The 18,319-nt window shown below is 43.3% G+C and overlaps 1 protein-coding gene across 1 annotated transcript in view; it reads left to right on the forward strand.

Annotated features, from left to right (window-relative positions):
* Positions 1 to 7,814: 7,814 nt before the first annotated feature.
* The window catches only part of CALN1 (calneuron 1), a gene marked incomplete at its 3' end in the record, with an annotated part of 184,001 nt that continues 173,496 nt past the window's right edge, over positions 7,815 to 18,319 (forward strand). Inside the window, exon 1 of the mRNA XM_010837462.1 lies at positions 7,815 to 7,935. Coding sequence (XP_010835764.1) covers positions 7,818 to 7,935 — 118 coding nt within the window. The remainder of the gene's footprint in view (positions 7,936 to 18,319) is intronic.

Below are 18,319 nucleotides of genomic sequence, written 5' to 3' on the forward strand. Positions count from 1 at the left end.
CTGTGTGATTTCTGAGACCAGTTCATAAAAGCACCCTCCTCCTGTGTCTTGGAACACCTGCTGGGGAAGCCAGCTGTCCTATCATAAGAACACCCAAGCAGCCCTCTGGAGAGTCCCCCGAGGATGTTGTTAACAGCCACGTGAGTGCCGTCCTGGAAGTGGATCCCACAGCTCCAGGCATACCTTCTGATGGTGGTAACCCTGGTCAGTGTCTTAACTGCAACCTCATAAGACCGACTGAGCCAGAACCACCCAGAGAAGCAATTCCTGATTCCTGACCCATGGAACCTGTGAGACAATAGATATTTGCTGTTTTAAGCCACTAAGTTCAAGGGTAAGTTGTTATATAGCGATAGACAGCTAAGCCGACCACTTTGGAGAGCACTTTGGAAAAATGCTGTAATATTTGATCTAGGTATGAAGGATGGGGAAATTTCCCGAAGTATATGCAAAGAGACACATATGAGGATGTTCACTGCAGAGTGCTTTTCTTTCAGTTGGATAGTAGATAAATAAATTGCAATATGGAAAGCTATGGCACAGTTAAAAGTAAATTAGGTATGTGTATATGGATTTGGCTAAGTCCCTAAGCTCTAAGATAGATTGAAATGTGCACATTGCAAGAGCATATGTATACTGTGATATATTATTTATGTAAATTGAAAGATAGATACAGCAATACTGTGTGTGTGTGTGTGTATGTTGCTCAGTCATGTCCGAAACTTTGCAGCCCCATGGACTGTAGCCTTCCCAGGCTCCTCTGTCTGTGGAATTCTCCAGGCAAGAATACTAGAGTGGGTTGTCATTTCCTTCTCCAGAGGATCTTTCCAGGGATCGAACCTGGGTCTCCTGCATTGCAGGCAGATTCTTTACCGTCTGAGCCACTGGGAAAGCCCAGAGCAATAATATAATATATTCTATATAATTATACCCATAAAACCATGAACCAGAAGGATACATTCTGCCTCCTGAATAGGGTTGTTGCAGCAGAGTGAAGGAAGTGGAGAAATACAATAGGTGGGCAGGGCTTCAATATAAGATATTTCTAAAAAGAAAGCTAAAGCAAATGAGGATAAATATTAGCCCATATTCAGTCTGGGTGGTGGGGCCATGGCTCATTATATTATTTGCTGCATAGTCTGTTTACTTGAGATATTCTTTGTTGCCATTAATGTAGATTTTCTGCTACTATTTTTGGGTTTCTCCTTTGCTTTGCAAAGACCTGCACCTTTTCCAAATCAGCTTGCCTCTTAGCAAGCTGTCTTCTCTTTTTGACTTGATATCTCCTCACTGTACTCTGAGATTTCCTCATGAATTTGCGTTCTTATTCTTATTTCACAGGCACCCTGCTTTCTTATTTTTAAGGATGTGACCAGAAACTTATTGTCTTCTTTCTTGTATCATACTGTTGTTGACAATCTGCTTTTGGCTGTACATCTTCTTGAAAGTGCTTCCTCCTCTAATGATGCAGAACTTTTATTTAGCCCCTCACGTTGGTGTTTTCTGCTTACTCATTCCTGTCTGATTTGAGCTCTGTCCAAACCCTCCTTGCCAATTGGCCTGCCCCTGCAGGATCTGTATAAGAGAACACAATTGTTTTGTAAGTACTTAGCCAAACGCTCTGCTGGCATCCATCTAGTGCATCTTTGCTGCAATGAGAAGGGATCTTCTTGTCCCTGTAATTTAACTCTTGGACTCTGAGGAGGAGACATGCATTTCTAGGGTATCTGAGGTTTTCTGCAGTTCTTCCCTAATCAAAAGCAATATGGGGAAGGCCTACAGCAAATTTCACATCTTCACGTGCAGGGCCCATGCCTCAGACCCTCCTGTTCCTAGCCGTGTTGCAGACTGGGAGGGATGATCCCTGCCTAGCCATAGGCCGGGGATTGTTGCTTCCCAGTGGTGCTAAGGACCGAAGGAACTGGATCCAGACTCCTTTAAAAAAGCAGTTCCAGCATGGTCAGTTTGAGAAGCACTTCTCTCTAAACTACTTTAAGTTGCACTTTGAGAAAATTTCGGAAAGAAGTTCAGGTGGATTTCTCTAGATGTCTTTCTTCTTCTCTCTCTGTAGCCCATTACCAGTAATTGATGAAACAAAATAGTTTAGAGAGAATTACTTCTCAAACTAAACTATTTGTGGGGAGGGACTAGTGTTTTGTCTTTTTTGTTTGTTTTTTTCCCATTTTTTGTTTAACACCTCCATCCTTGGCAGACTGATTTTTGTAAAATGCAGAAAGCGTGAATTAGTGGAAAAATAAAGTTAAAAAAACAGAGATATATAAAAAAAATCAAGTCCACTGTTCACATGCTTAGGTATTTGGACAATGCTCCAAATTGGTATAAAAATTTCAAAGCTTTCATTCAATTCTTGTCCTTATCTCATTGCAGACAAGCAGCAAATAATATTCAGTTGGCAGTGGTCCACACACTACACTCTGAGTAGTGCTGCTTCAGAGGCCCTGCAGAATTATGTCCTGGAATACTCTTTATCCAGAATAATAATATCAGCCTACAGCAGTGTGCCTGGGTCTTTGGTACTGCAGAGAAAAAAAAAGAAAGTTATATTACTCTACGTTTTTTCAGAGAAATATAACCAATAGAATATATATATATATACACATAGAAAAAAGTTTATTGTAAGGAATTGCTCTGGTGAGCCAGAGACCCAGGAGAGTTGTTGGTGTAAGCTCCAGCCTGAGCCCAAGTCAAAAGGCAGGAGAAGACCAGTGTCTTAGCTCAAACAGTTCAGACAGAAAGAACAAGTTTTCCTTTACTTTTCCTTTCTGTTCTATTCAGACCTCTAACAGATTGGATCAGGCCCAACCACCTTGGGGAGGGCAGTCTTCTTTACTCAGACTGCCAATTTAAATGTTAATCTCACCCCAAAACACTCTCACAGACATACCCAGAATAACGTTTAACCAAATATCTGGGCACCCCGTGATCCAGTCAAGGTGACAGAAAATTAACTGTCACTGAAGAGCATCATCTCAAGGCAAGGGGAGTGAGCCTCTTTGGTTTGTTACTTTGCCAAGAAGTGTACCAGTTCCTCAATCCTGAAAACAGGAACTTCTTTTGTTTTTAGCCTCCTGACAACTCATCTTTGATATGACCATGGAGCCTGGTGGTACCCAGGAAATAGACTCTTTTTCATCGCTGGTGCTTTTCATTCAAATAGCCCCCTCCTCCTGATACAGTCAGGCTTCCCTGGTGGCTCAGATTGTAAAGAATCTGCCTGCAATATGGGAGACCTGGGTTCACTCTCTGGGTCAGGAAGATACCCTGGAGAAGAGAATGGCAACCCTCTCCAGTATTCTTGCCTGGGGAACCCCATGGACAGAGAGCCTGGTGAGCTGCAGTCGATGAGGTTACAAAGAATCGGACACAACTGAGCAACTAAGCAGGAGCAGAGCCTGGTTCAGTCAGCTGCTTGCTGACACCGCTCAGTGCTGGGGCCCCTGGTGCTCTGTTGTATACACACTGAATTGCTTGGCACATCCATGGCATGCAATGCCAGCCAGCTTCTCTCTGAAACTCACCCTTGGCCAGGTTCTTCCTGATCCTCCTTCAAAAGCCAGCGTGTTTTATCTTCCACCTGACATATTGTGACCTTCTTCTGCCCCGCATCCCACTTCATGTAATCCTTAGCAAATAATTAGTGATGATATTTATTGAGAACATTTCTGAGGCTAAGTCAAGTGCTTTCTGTATCTTATCTTATTTCATGGTTACAAAAATCCTATGCAGTACATGTCAAACCCCCAGTTTTACAGAGGAGAAGGCTGAGGCTTACAGAGGTTAACTTATTTACCTACATGGCTAATCAGTGCAGAGCTAGGATTTAAATCTAACACTGCTTTTGACCAGATAGTCGTGTTTCGTAGCCAGGAAACTACAAATTCACAGAAAATACAGAAAAAAATGTTCACATGATAAACAGTCACTTAATAGTTCTCAATGAGTAAAATAACTATTTAAATGTATATATAAGGACCCATCTCTAAGCTTTAGTTCAGGACCACGTCTGTCTTTGCTGATGAACTGATATGTTTCCCTTCCTTCCATAGCCAAACAGAGAACCTTAAAAGCCTGGATTTCCCCAGGTGGCTTGGGGTGAAATTTAGTCTTTAATTGCAGCGGCTGTTTTTAACTTACTTGGGATAATGTTCTTCCCTTTCTCGAACATGACTTTATTTATCTCTACGGATGGCTCAATTGCACGTGTTTCCTTTCGCACTAGACTTTGAGCGAAAGTTTCGGGTGAATGAACTGAATATGTATCTAATTTTGTAGACTGCTTTTTCCAGAAGCAAATTATGTTGGTCTATCGAGTGGGACTCAGTTGCGACCAGTTTTCTCTGCAGAATACTCAGCATTTATTCTGCAGCTGAATGTGGCTTGGACACATGTGTTTGAGTATAACCTTGTTACGGCAGCTGTAAAAATGCGTGTGGTGGGGCCAGAGCTTCAGACAACCAAGTAGAAGGTGATCATGGGAAGAGGTTTATAAAATGCTGAGACACTGGAGTCATGAGCGGTGGCGTGGGAAGAAATGCTTTCCGTGCCTTACTGACCTCAGTGGGGCCTCCTTCCAGGTGGCAAAATTAGAGATCAGTGTGGGTGCTTTCCTATGTTTATGAAGGATTTAAACGATGGTTAAAACAACAGATTGACTGGGTCCTGGGGCCAGTGCTGAGAGGGATGCTGAAACCACACAGGAAATGTTAGCCAGTATGGATATATCACTCCCAGGACCATGGGACTCAGTCTAGGCTGAAATGACCACAGTGGCACATGGTGCCCCAAATCAGGGCTAGCCATAGGAAAGGGAGAGTGGCGTCTGATTCTCATCTTTAAACCTGTTTGGTCTGGAATTTAACTTTGAGAAAAGAGGTGATGGTAATTGAAGTTGTCTTCCGAAGAAAGATTCTTTAAAAAATTTTTTTGTTATTTTTATTATTTTTAAATTTTATTTTATTTATTTGGTTGCACTGGGTCTTCATTGTGGCACGCAGGATCTTTTGTTGTGGCATGTGGGATCTAGTTCCCTGACCAGGGATGGAACCCAGACCCCCTGCATTGGGAGCTCGGTGTCTTAGCCACTGGACCACCAGGGAAGTCACCCAAAGAAAGATTCTTGCCCGTTTACGTATAAGGATAGATTTGGCTGGGAGGGGAAAAGTCTGACTTATAATTAGCTGGAGATGTGCCCCTTCCAATTGTCAAAGGCTTGCATACTCTGTGATTCCCTCCTGTCACTTGCGATCGGCCCATGGATGGAGGGATGTTAGCCGTGGAAAGAATTAAGGGTGCATTGGAGGCTGGTGGCTGGCTCCAGCCTCAGCCATGTGTCTGTTTTACTTTTCAGGGCCCTGAACATTTGTGAGAATCGTCCCAGGTGTTACGATGAGAGAAAAGTACCTTTGATAGAAATAGAGAAATCAGGAAGTGTGGCCTATTTTTTTTGAAGATAATTAATTCATTTTTCGACATCTTAAGTTTGAAATGAGGGTTTGACATCCGGGTGGAAATGTCTGGTGGAGAGCTAAGGTTGCTTAATTGAAAGAGAGCTTAGGAGGCTTGTGTTCTAGAATGGATTCTTCCACTCACCGGCTTCCTGCTCTTGGTCAAGCCCTGTAGCTCTTAGGAGTCTCATGGGTTGATCTCTAAGTCAGTAGCTCTCAGTCCATCCAGGAGTATGCTGGAGTGGACTCTAGTCAGGAGGGGGAGAGAGGAAGGGGCATCCTGCTGGCCTGTCACTCAGGCCTGTAGTGTCACAGGGAAAAGACAGTACCCTGCCTCCACAGCATCCATCACCAGGGACAGTTGATTGTCATGAGTGTGACTTGAGGGACACAAGGTTTGGGAGCCCGGAAGCCCTGAACAGTCATCCCCAGAGACTGGCCTTCTGTTGGCTGTCTCTTTCTGTAATTTACACCTGGTTGCTCAGCAGTGCCTTAAGGGGCTGTTAGGACCACTCTGGCTTAACACACAGATGCAAATTTTAATGCCCAGAGGGACTCTACAAGGGACTCACTTGGAGAATGATTGGTGTGTGGGAGACAACACAGGGGCCATTTCTCTCCCACAGAACCCCTGGCAAGGGAGGCCTCAATCTCTGCTTGCATGCCCCTAGTGGTGGGAAGATTACCCCTTCCTGTGCCCCTGTTCACCTTTCTGGAGCTCTGTTAAAAGGGTGTCCTCTACCTGCACCCGGGAATTGACTCCTGCTCTTTCCTGCCTGTTCCCTAATTCCACCCAGAGGCTTCTCTATCCTCTTACCCCCTTTGCAGATGGGGAAGCAGAACCAGATATGCCCCATGACTCACTCACTATAACAGAACTTGCTCTTTCCGCTATGGGGAAACCCAACTTTCTCTCTCTCTCTTCTTTTTTTCATATTCTTATCCATTATGGTTTATTACAGGATATTGAATGTAATTCCCTGTGTTACACAGTAGGACTTTTTATGTATTCTAAATGTAGTAGCTTGCATCTACCACCCCAAACTCCCAGGAAAACTCTTCCCTGCTTCCCCTACCCCTTGGCAACCACAGTCTGTTCTTGTGTCTGTGAGTCTGTTTTGTAAATAAATTCATCTGTGTCGTATTTTAGATCCACATATGTGATATCGTTTGCTGTTTGTCTTTCTCTGTCTTCACTTACTTTGGTAATCGCTAGGTCCATCCATGTTGTTGCAAATAGCATTATTCCACTCTTTTTAATGGCTGAGTAGTATTCCATTGTGTGTGTGTATGTCTCTCACATCTTTACCCGTTCATTTGTTGATGGCTATTTAGGTTGTCTCCGTGTCTCAGCTGTTGTGAATAGCACCACTGTAAACAGGCGTGCGTGTATCTTCTTGAATTAGAGTTTTGTTTGCGTATGTGCCCAGGAGTGGGATTGCTGGATCATCTGGCAACTCTGTTTTTAGTTGTATGAGGAACCTCCATGCTGTGAGAGACCAACTTTCTAACTGTATCTCTCGTCCCTCCCTTTCACCTTAGTCTGGAGCCTCTGGCCCCCTTGCACTGGTGGGAACTTCACACCCCCAGGGGTAGCGCTCTGGGCCGAGGATCCCGGAGGGTTTGTTAGTCTGGTCTAAGGGGATGCTTTCATTTCCTGTGGGAGTCCTGGAAGCTGCTTCATTCTGAGACACCTTGAGATGCTGCCCACCTTTCCAGCAGGTCAGGTGTGATTGATATCTCAGAGGGCTGTGCTCATGAGCCACTGGTGCTAATAGGTGCAGGGCCGCTTCTCAGAGGTGCAGGCTGTTGCCTGTGTTCGCTCAGAGCCTGGCACGTCCGACCTGCTTTGAGTGCAGGATAAGTGCAATACCTGCTTTACTTGGGGAATATGAAACACTTGGATTTCTATACAGTCATAGCTAAGACATCTGGTCCCTGGATAAACTCACATTTCTAGGGTGTTCAATCCTTTCTTATGAGGACAGAGAAAGTGTTTATCAGGCCAGAGAAAGGAGCAAGTGCATCCTTGTTTGCATGGAGAGACAGCTGGTTGATGCCAGGGTATCCCACAGTCTGCCAGAACCCCATGGCTTAAGTTCATTATTAAATGGGGAAAATGAAGTAAGATGTACAGTGAAGGAAAGGATAGAATTTGGGGGCATTTGGGAATCATTCTGGCTAGGGGGACCCTGGTGCTCTCTGACTTTCCCTCTACCAATGTTATTGTTATTAAAAAAAATACCCCTGGCCGTCCAAACACCGGGATGGTCCTTCAGGAGGGAAAAGAGGAATGGATGATGATGTCTTTCTCTCCCCCTCTACCTCCCGTCTCTCGTGAGCAGGGAGAAGATGCCTTTTCACCATGTGACCGCTGGCCTGTTGTACAAGGGGAATTACCTCAACCGATCTCTCTCTGCTGGCAGCGACAGCGAGCAGCTGGCTAACATCTCCGTGGAGGAGTTGGACGGTAAGGAGCCCGCCCAGCCTGGGAGGTTAGCCACCCAAGGGAGCCATCTGGGGCTGTCGTTCATCTAAGACCCTGGCCATCAGTTGTGGCCAGGTCTAACCATGATGCGGCAGGAACAAGTTCAGAGATCACTTTTGCCCAGACGACTTCTTTGTGTGAGATGGACCTGGTGCCCTGAAAAATCTATGGTGAATGTTTTGGTTCCTTTGGATACCAACTTGGGAGACAGCCTTCAGCTCCCCACATGTTATTTTCCAGTTGATGGAATCTTGATCACCGATAGTGTGGCTCTATTTCCCTCTTGTCCACGATGGGGCCCAGCTGTTGGGGAGATTGTAGCCCTGTTAATGGCCGTCTGTTGACTTGAGGCCTTTGAATGGTGCTTTGAATCTTGTCCAGATCAGAATCATTTGAAATCTGTGTCCAGGTGGAAATAGCCAGCAATTATTTTGATTGCCTCTGTAACAGTGTAACCCTGCCTTAGGGTTGGGAACGAACCAGAGAACATGGTGACTGAATTCATCCTGGGACAGTGCCCCCTCTGTAGCCTGGTGAAATCAACTCCTTAATTAAAAAATTAAAATGAGGAAGACAGAGTTTTTTTTTTAGGATAGAGAATTAGGTTGATTCGGCCAGATGTTTGCCTAGGTACTACATCTGCTGAGGCCAAGCCAGATCGGTTTCCCGTCTTGTTTTGGAATGCTGTGTTCCTGGTAACACACTGTTTTAAAACAAGAAGTTGAAATTTACTTTCTAAAATAGGGAAGTTAAAATTACCTCAGATGGCCCGTATCTTTGCTTTTAAGTGTAATAGTCTGAACCAGTGCGCTTTCTCTTGGCACATTTCTTCCAAGGGAAAGGTGGGGAGTTTCAGTTCTGGGCCAGGGAAGCCGAACTTGCTGCACAGTTGATCAGCAGGAGATGCAACAAGCAAGGACAGGGACATGGGATAGCTTTCTTGCTCTCGCCCATGTTGTTTGCTTACTTCTCGACAGTCATACCACGTTTTATTACACTTTGCCTTATTGCACTTCTCAGATACTGCAGTTTTTTGTTGTTTTTTTTTAAACAAATCTAAGGTTTGTGGCAATACTACATTGTAAGATGCTGGTTAACATTTTTTATTGCTAAAATGGTTTTTAATTAAGGTACGTACACTGTTTGGACATAATGCTATTGCACACTTAATAAACTACACAATGTAGTGTAAACACAACTTTTTAAAAAAGGATATTTTATTTTATTTATTTGGCCGCTCCGTGTGGCCTATGAGATCTGAGTTCCCCAGCCAGAGATTGAACCCATGCCTCCTGCAGTGGAAGCTTGGAGTCTTAACCACTGGACCACCAGAGAAGTCCATAAACATAACTTTTACACTGGGAAACTAAATGATTCAGTGATTCCCTTCATCGTGATATTAATATAAGCTTTATTGCCATGGCCTGGAACTGAACTCATGGTATCTCCCAGGCCTCCTTGTAGAGGCTTGCTTATTTCCATGATGAAGCAGTGAAGCTCAGGGCCCAGTGGGCTGGGTTTAGGGGAGAGGCCGGAGGGGGTCAGAGGAAGGGGGAGTGATGTGGCCAGAGCCAGGCTCCTCAGGCCCAGCAGCTGCTCACTGTGTCCAGACAGACTGAGGGCCAGAGAGGAAAGCTGTGCCTGCATATCTCCTTGCCTTTAGTTGGCTAGAGGATATTCAGACAAGGACTTGGAAGCAAAAAATAGAGCCCTGACTGCCTCCAAAAGGAGCCCATCCTGATGGCCACAAAGAAGACTGAGGCTGAGCTGTGGGTGTTTGGCAGGTGAGGTGAGGCCCCATCTTCCTTGTGTCCTGAGCAGGGGTCTGCTCCAGTGGGGAGCTGGGCAGTGGTGCATTGATTCGGGGGGTGGGGTGCTGGTGTTTGTTTGAGTAGGTTCCCCCCGTTCAGTCACCAGTTTGCAGGAGGGACCAAGAGCCTCCTGTGTATTTAGCCCCATGGAGCAGAAGCCATGAGAACTGGGCCAAAAGTCTATGTGTTTCAAGCAACTCTCTCTCTTTTTAAAGTATAGTTGATTTACAATGTTGTATTAGTTTCAGGTATACAGTAAAGTGATTCAGTTATACATACGTATGTATCTATTTTTAACTATTCTTTTCCTTTTATTATGAAATATCAAATATAGTTTGATATTTAAGTTTCCTTTTAAGTTAGTACAAAACATCAAATATAGTTCCTTGTGCTATAGAGTAGGTCCTTGTTGTCTATCTGTTTTATATATTGTTGTTTAGTCTCTCAACTTGTGTCTGACTCTTTTGTGACCCATGGACTGTAGTCCACTGGGCTCCCGTCTATGGGATTTCCCAGGCAAGAATACTGGAGTGGGTTGCCATTTGTAGTGTGTATGTGTGTTAATCTCAAACTCTTAATTTGCCCCTCCCCTACCTTTCGCATTTGGTAACCAGTTTGTTTTTTATGTCTGGGTCTGTCTCTGTTTTATATATAAGTTCATTTGTATCATGGTTTTATTTCACATGTAGGTGATATCAAATGATACTTGTCTTTGGCTTACTTCGCTTAGCATCCATGTTGCTTCAAATGGCATTATGTCATTCTTTTTTATGACTAATATATTCCATTGTATATGTACCACATCTTCTTTATCCATTCATCTGCTGGTGTTCATTAGGTGATTTCCATGTCTTGGCTATTGTAAATAATGCTGCAGTGAACACTTGAGTGCCACATATCTTTTTGAATTATAGTTTTCTCTGGATATATGTCGAAGGGGTGGGGGTCAGGGGTCCCTAGTTGAGTAAAGCTGGACTTTATGGTGTGATGTTGGCTGGGGAAAATACTGTATTTGTTCTTTAGGAGGGTAATCCATACTCTGAGCCTGGAGAAAGGCCATTTATTTTCTGATGGAAGATTCCTTCTGCTTATTTATTTATTTTTGCCAAGGTGAACCCTGAGTTATGACTGCTCACGCTTTGTTACAAGCATCTTGGGGCTGTGGCAGGGCTGTGAAGATGTGTTCTGCGTGTAGAGCAGGTGTACTACGTTGGCTTGCATCAGTTCAGAGGACTGCAGGTTGGTTTTTAGGGAAACTGCCGTTTCTGAGACGATGTCTGTTTGCTGTTCTCTTGGGACTGCCTTGTGTCAGGTGAGCCCTAACATCCTACTGTTTGGGGGTCCACTCATTTATCCCTGCAGGACACAGGGTGTTGCACAGGGAGTTGATGTGTTGGCCACTGGTGGATACTGAAGCATCCTCTGTGGTCGAGCCACGTTGGGCACAGATGTTAGTTGGGTACCATCCCCACCCTGCCATAGCTATAGCCTCGGGCTTATGGATCACCAAGGGCAGGTTCCCTCACCTGGTCAGTGACTGTCACTGGGGATGGAGTGTCCCTTTCCTTCAGTGTAAGGAGCAAAGCCACCCAGTCCGTGAGAGGTTACCCTCTGAGAACAGGGCCACTTGCCATGCAGGCTACCTCCCTCTGCCATTCACTCTGAGAAGTTTCTATTTCTTCTCTATAAACAAAGTTCAGGAGGGAATAATGCAAAGCTGCATCAAGTTGGTCAGACTGGAGTTGGAAATCACCCAACAAACTCAGCAGTGACGATTTGGTTGAGATCTTAATGTTCATTCATTCATTCATTCATTTGTGTTCATTCATATATTCATTCCTAATTACTCATTCATTACAGGAATGTTTACCCAAATGTTTTCTGGGTGGAAAGAAAGTGAAAGTGAAAGTGAAGTCACTCAGTCGTGTCCGACTCTTTGCAACCCCATGGACTGTAGCCTACCAGGCTCCTCCATCCATGGGATTCTCCAGGCAAAAGTACTGGAGTGGGTTGCCATTTCCTTCTCCAGAGGATCTTCCAGACCCAGGGATCGAACCCAGGTCTCCCGCATTCCAAGCAGATGCTTTAACCTCTGAGCCCAAAGAAGTATAATATTTGTTGTCTGGTCCAAGGAGTTTACAATCTACCCAGGGAGTTTATGTACATACAGAATTTATTAGTAGATCTTGTGTTTTTAGAATGTGTCATGTGGAATTTTATTAGACACATGAATTATAATATTTTAAAAGCAGTTTTCTCAGTGCTATTTATTGAATAATCTTGTGAGGCTGTCTTAAACTAAACTTGCTTCTTTCTGAAGTTTACTTATTTTCATGAACTATGGTGTTCCATTGTATATAAATATATCTCAGTTTCTCACAGTGTCAGCTTCTTGGATTAATGTCTTGGGTCTTCCTTCTAGCCTAGGTTAGTTTGCTCTCACATCTTGAATGGTTGTTATTTCTGTTTTTTTTTTTTTTTCTTTTCTTTTCTTCAGGAGTGCCTCCCATTCGAATGCTAGATCTTCATTTGATATTTTCCACAAAACGGGTCTCTTCTCACATCATTTTCCTCTTTTTTTGCACTTCTCTGTTCATTCTTGAGTCTGTCTACCACTTCATGGATTTAGTTGTTTGGTGTCATTTAAAACAATTTTTACTATTGCCTTTAGAACTTATTTTCATTATGGTTGAAAGTTTCAGTTTCATTGTAGCTTGATTTTATTTCAGTAGCTATCCTTTAACATTTTGGTCAAAGTGTGATACAGAAAAGTTTGAGAGTACAGTTCGATTATTATCAAATATGAACACTCATGCAACAACCCCCCAGGTTAAGGAATAAGGTGTTACCAGCACCCTGAAGTACCTTTGAAGTTTTTCCTATTATCTCTTCCTCAGTCACCTGTCATTGTTTGTTTTCATGTTTTACCTTCATCTCAAGGGGGTCACATTATATTTATGGTTTTCTGTTTAGCCTTATACTTGTGAGACTCAACCATGTTTTTGAGGGTAGATGAAGTTCATTCATTTTCATCAATATATGGTGTTTCTTGAGAGGTAAATACCTAAGTTTATTTATCTATCCTATTCTCTTTTTTTATCCATTCTATCTTGGCAGGTATTCAGTTTGTTTCCAATTTGTAGCTCTTAGGCTGTAGTCGTTGAGTTGCTGCTGTAGTCTTAGGCTGTGCTCTTCTCATGGCAACTTCTTTGTCTTTTACTGGAGTCATATTTTTTTATTCTCTCCCAACCCTTTGTCTTATTGAGAACAACTTGTACACAGTTTATCCAAGTCTCTTCTGTTTCTTGTCATAAATTATATAGAGAGATCTTTTTATAATAAAAATCTGTTTTTCTCCAAGTCTCCCAGCTGATGCTACCTTTGTTTTCCATTAGAAGATGGTTTTATATGTTCCCTTTTGCTTTTTCTGTTCTGTTCTGTGACTCAGCAATGGAAGTTTCTTGTAGACCCAGGATCTGTCAGCAAACAAGATTTATAAAGAGCCTTTAGCCTTCTTCATTCTATCTTCACTTTATTCCAGACCTGGGGTAACGTCCCCTCTTTCAGCCCCAACCGGAGAGTCCAGTTTCTAGAAGACATTCCTCTAGTACATGGCTGCTGATCAGAAGTGGGTTCTTGATGGCCCCTCCTATTAAGTTGGCTCTCTTATGCCACAGAATTCTATTAGTTCCTTTATTCTTCCCTGCTTTTGGTCTCTTTCCTGTTCCCAAGCTTGTATTCAACATTCTGGTACATTTGGGTTCTCATCACTCTCACACAAATAATGGGGATGAGACACACTCACCCATGGCTCCTGTACCCTTAGAGAGTTGTGTTCCCCAAAGGAGCTTAGAAAAGAGGTGCTGCTACATAGATAACCAACAAGGACCTACTGTATAGCATGGGGAGCTCTTCAATATTCTATAATAACCTAAATGGGAGAAGAATTTGAAAAGGAATAGATACACGTGTATGCATCATGGAATCACTTTGCTGTCCACCTGAAATTAACAGCATTGTTAATCAACTGTGCTACAATATAAAATAAAAATTAAAAATAAGAAAGATGCTGCTGAGGTGGGTTTGGGTTGAGGAGTAGATCTCTGTGGAGAACACATGCTGTGAAATAGAGATCGATTGCTTGATTTGCTGGTCGGTGTAGCCTCTGGGTTCCTAGCAGGGCGGATAATGGTGATGAGCCATGTCTTCTGTATGTGCCTCTGTGGTGGGTGGAAATTATGTTACACTAGTTTAGTTAGTGTGGCAACTAGTGAAAATGTCTCCTCAGCCTCTGACATATGTGTACATCTCACAATAAATGTTTCTGGGGATGTGCATACATTATCCTACCTTTTTGGAGAGTATTTTAATTTGAATTTTAGAGCGATGTATCAATCCAACTTTGTAACCATAAGTACCACTTTAGTAGTTGGCTACCTCCATTTGGACTCTTCTAGACCCACTGCATCAGCACAGCCCAGTTTCCTCAATAGCCTCCTGTTTGCCTGATGCAGTAGACACTCAATGTTTATCCGGCATCTGGCAACGTTGCTCACACCCTGGGTTTTGGTTTGTCACTGGCTTGGCATCCTTGCCGCTAGCTGGCTCTCCTCCTCCCTCTTTTCTACTTCTTTGTCATTTCCCTCATCTTCTGCCCACTCCTGATGCACTGTTGTCTCCTAGGATTGGTTTTGTTGTCATCCCTAGGAGCAACTGTGTACCAATCACCTCAAGATAGCTGTATTCGATCCATGCCTCCCTCCTGAGTTTTAGATCTGCTACTTATAGCCCTATATGCTGCTGCTGCTGCTGCTGCAAGTCGCTTCAGTCGTGTTCGACTCTGTGCGACCCCAGAGATGGCAGCCCACCAGACTCCCCCATCCCTGGGATTCTCCAGGCAAGGACACTGGAGCGGGTTGCCATTTCCTTCTCCAATGCATGAAAGTGAAAAGTGAAAGTGAAGTCGCTCAGTTGTGTCCGACTCTTAGCGACCCCATGAACTGCAGCCCACCAGGCTCCTCTGTCCATGGGATTTTCCAGGCAAGAGTACTGGTGTGGGGTGCCATTGCCTTCTCTGATAGCCCTATATACAGTTCCTTAAATTCCAATGTCCAAAGATGAACAGATTTTCTTTTTTTCTCTTAAATTGCCCCTCCTCTGGATTTTTTCCCAGAAAATTATATCCTATTATACCCAGTAAGGCATGATGGTAAATTGGGGATCATCCTGGACCCCCACCCCCGCTTTTGTCTTACTCTACACATGGCATTGGCAAAGCCTTGCAGATCGTCTTTCTTCTTCTCCAGCCATGTTGCTGTTTTCTTGGACCAGGTCCCCTACCTCCTAGACAATTGCAGTCACCAAGAGGTGATCTTGTGCCTCACCCAGGATGAGGCCCTGTATCAGTTCAGTTCCATTTCACTGGAAGAGAGCATCTCAAATACAAACTTGATTAAGTTATCACATTTTCCTTCTTGTCCTACAATAACACACACAAAGATATATACATAAAACAATAATGTCTTTAATATTTCTTTAATCATTTCTAAAAATTTTTTAATCTATAGAGATTCTGGTAAGTACAGTGAATAGCTGTGTACCCTTTGTCAGCTGCTAATATTGCAGCATTTGCTTTCTTTCTATTTCCATTTCTCTCAACACATACACACACAGTTTTTTCAACTCTAGAATTTTAATTTGATTCTTTTTTATAGTTACCATTTATTTGCTGAGATACTCTGTTTACTCATTTAAACAATATTTTCTTTAATTCTTTGGACATATTTCTTACATTTGTAATAGCTCTTTAAAGTCTTTAGTGCTGAATCCATCATCTAGGCTCTAGGCCATGTGAGGGTTGATTTCTATTGTCTTTTTTTAGATTATGATCAAGTTTTCTTGTTTCTTTGTATGCCTGTTAATATTTGACTGTATGCTGAACTTTGTAAGTGCTATGTTGTAACAACTGTGTTCTGTTAGCTTTCTTTGAAGAGGGCTGATTTTTTGGTTCTAATAGGTAGTTCAATTACTAACCGACCTCCTTAAACTTCTGTTGGTTTGATTTTTTTGTTTTTATGTTAGGGTAGATCTCTGGAAATCCCATGGTGGCTGGCTCCCAAGCCTGTCTAACTTGACGGGGACTCAGCTTCCAAACTCTTGTCTTCCTTGTGGATCTTGTCAGGGCTTGGTTTTAGGTTTTGTGCAGGTGGATCTTATGTAGACCTTCAGAATGTTTTACTCTTAAGCTGTGGTCTTTCTGGTGTCTGGATGCCTGGGGTATTAATAAGATTTTTCAGATATCCCCTACAGATGCTTAAATTTTCATAGCTGTCTTCCATTTTCAATCTCATAGTGGCTGCTCCCTGGTAAGTCTGGTTTAATCTCAGCTTGCACTGGGCTGCCCAGCCTTCAGCCAGTCACTCATAGGGAACCCACACACAAGCTTCTGAGGCCCCCTCTCTGCCGAGTTTTCTTCTCTCTGTGGCCTGACCCTATAAATTCCAGCCCCTTCTGCTACCCCAACATAAGACTATGGTTGGGAAATTGTCCCCAGGCAATGAGCCAGGGAGGACATGGGGCTCACCATATGAATTTCCTCTCACCCTGCAATTGCAGTCTTGTGCTGCCTGTTGTTTATGACCTGAAAACAGTTGCTTTATATATTTTGTTTAGGTTTATGCTTGTACACCATGGAAGGGTTGTTCTCATATGGTTACTTTGTCACAGTAAAAGCTTATTATCAGTAGTTTTTTTTTTTTTAACCTGAACCAGTTAAAAGTAATTTTAAACCATTCTAGCATTTTACCCTTTAATGTTTCACTTCTGCTGATAATTCTGAAATGGCTCTCTGCAGCCTCCAGCTGTTAGCTACAGCGCATCGCTGTGACAAAGTGTATGAAGCCCTGTGTGGCCTGGACCCTTCCTTTTTGTCTGCTTCACTCCCACCTTGCCTTCCAGATGGCTTCCTGCTGCCTCACTATCTCTCTTGCTTCTCTGCCTTTATTTTAGTTGCTTCTTTCAAGAATGTTCTATGCACCTGGGAAACACCTAATCATCTTGTAACTTTCAACATTGTCCATTGTTATCCTCATCCTATCATTACAACTGGAGTTTACTGAGTGCTTACTATGTGCCAGGAACTGTTCAACATGCAGGTGATGATTTAATCCATTTAACCCTCTCAGTAATTCTATGATACAGGTGCTATTATGAACCTCGTTCTTGCAGAGGTGGAAAAGGGATATGTTCACTAATAACCTTCTCCAAGGTCGCATAACTTGCACGTGTTGAAACTGGGATGCAGACTGCCACCTGGCTTCAGAGCTCATGCTTTTCAAGTTCTATGCTCCGAATCCTCCTGCCTGCTAAGTAAGACCCTTTGTGCCTTCCCCGCACCCTCATGTCACTATCATATATATCACTGCCACCTCTGTGACACCTGGGTGAGAACTTGGCTGATTAATCAGACTTTCAGTGGGTGGAGAGATATTTTTATAGCTCTGTGTGAGCCCAGTGTATTTCTCATGAAGAGCAGAGGTGCACTGCAGCCCAGGAAAAGGCTGGTGGTGGGCTTGAGTGCACGTTGGAAGGAGTCTGCCTTCTGTGCTGTGAGCTCTGAAGAGCCCCTTTCCACCCTCATTTGTCTGGTCCATCATATATTTTCTTGTAAAGAAGACTCCTCCCACCCCCTTTTTTTTCCTTCTCTACTTTTGATGGTTGATTTAGAAATCCCAAAGGCACACCCTACTTGCCTTTTTTGAGATCCTTCCCTCTCCAGGCCTTTCAAGTGGGGTTTTAAGAAGGCAGAAACATTACTGTCACAAGAAGAGAAGCTCTCAACTCTTATCTGAGAAGGCTGATGGCTCAGAGTTCTCTCTCCAGAGGAGGCGATAAAACCTACACAATGAGCCACATCATCCAACAGGAGTGGGAGTGCCAGATAGATAGCTGTGCTTCTGAGCTGGGAATTAGCCTTACAGCCTGGGCCTTTTATCTACCTGGCTACTTTCTCCTGGAGGCTTGACTTGCCTTGGAGCCTTGAGAGGGTAAGTCATTTGTGGAGAGTTGTGGAGCTTTGTTAGCAGTGCCAAGGAGGGATTTCTCTGATGCTAGCTGCTTCTGAGGGCCCACTCCTTAAAGGGACATTTGCCTAAGTCTTCTTGGAGTTCCTTGCACCTGGTTCTGAAAGTGCTTTTTGATAGCTGTGACCAAGAAGAAAACCTGAGTACTATCCCTGCCACTTTCATTTTCTTCATTGGTAATTTATATGCTGCATGTTTCCCAAAGTGATAGAGACATCATATGATAAAAGAAGAAACATAAACTGCAAAGGCTGTCGGAATAGAAATAGGAAATAAAAATTCACATACCAAGAGGAAGAAAAAAACATGACGGCCCCTAAAACTAATACATTTACTGTGAGCATTAAATTTAGCTCCAAACTTCCAATTGATTGGGGCAAAAAGGTAACATACCTTATTCCAATCACAGCCTTCAAGGATCCTATTGGAAGAATCATCTTCTCATCTATATTTTAAATAAGAGCTCCTTGAAAG

Source organism: Bison bison, unplaced genomic scaffold (assembly GCF_000754665.1).
Source record: "Bison bison bison isolate TAMUID 2011002044 unplaced genomic scaffold, Bison_UMD1.0 scf7180017864072, whole genome shotgun sequence".
Classification (NCBI taxonomy): Eukaryota; Metazoa; Chordata; class Mammalia; order Artiodactyla; family Bovidae; genus Bison; species Bison bison.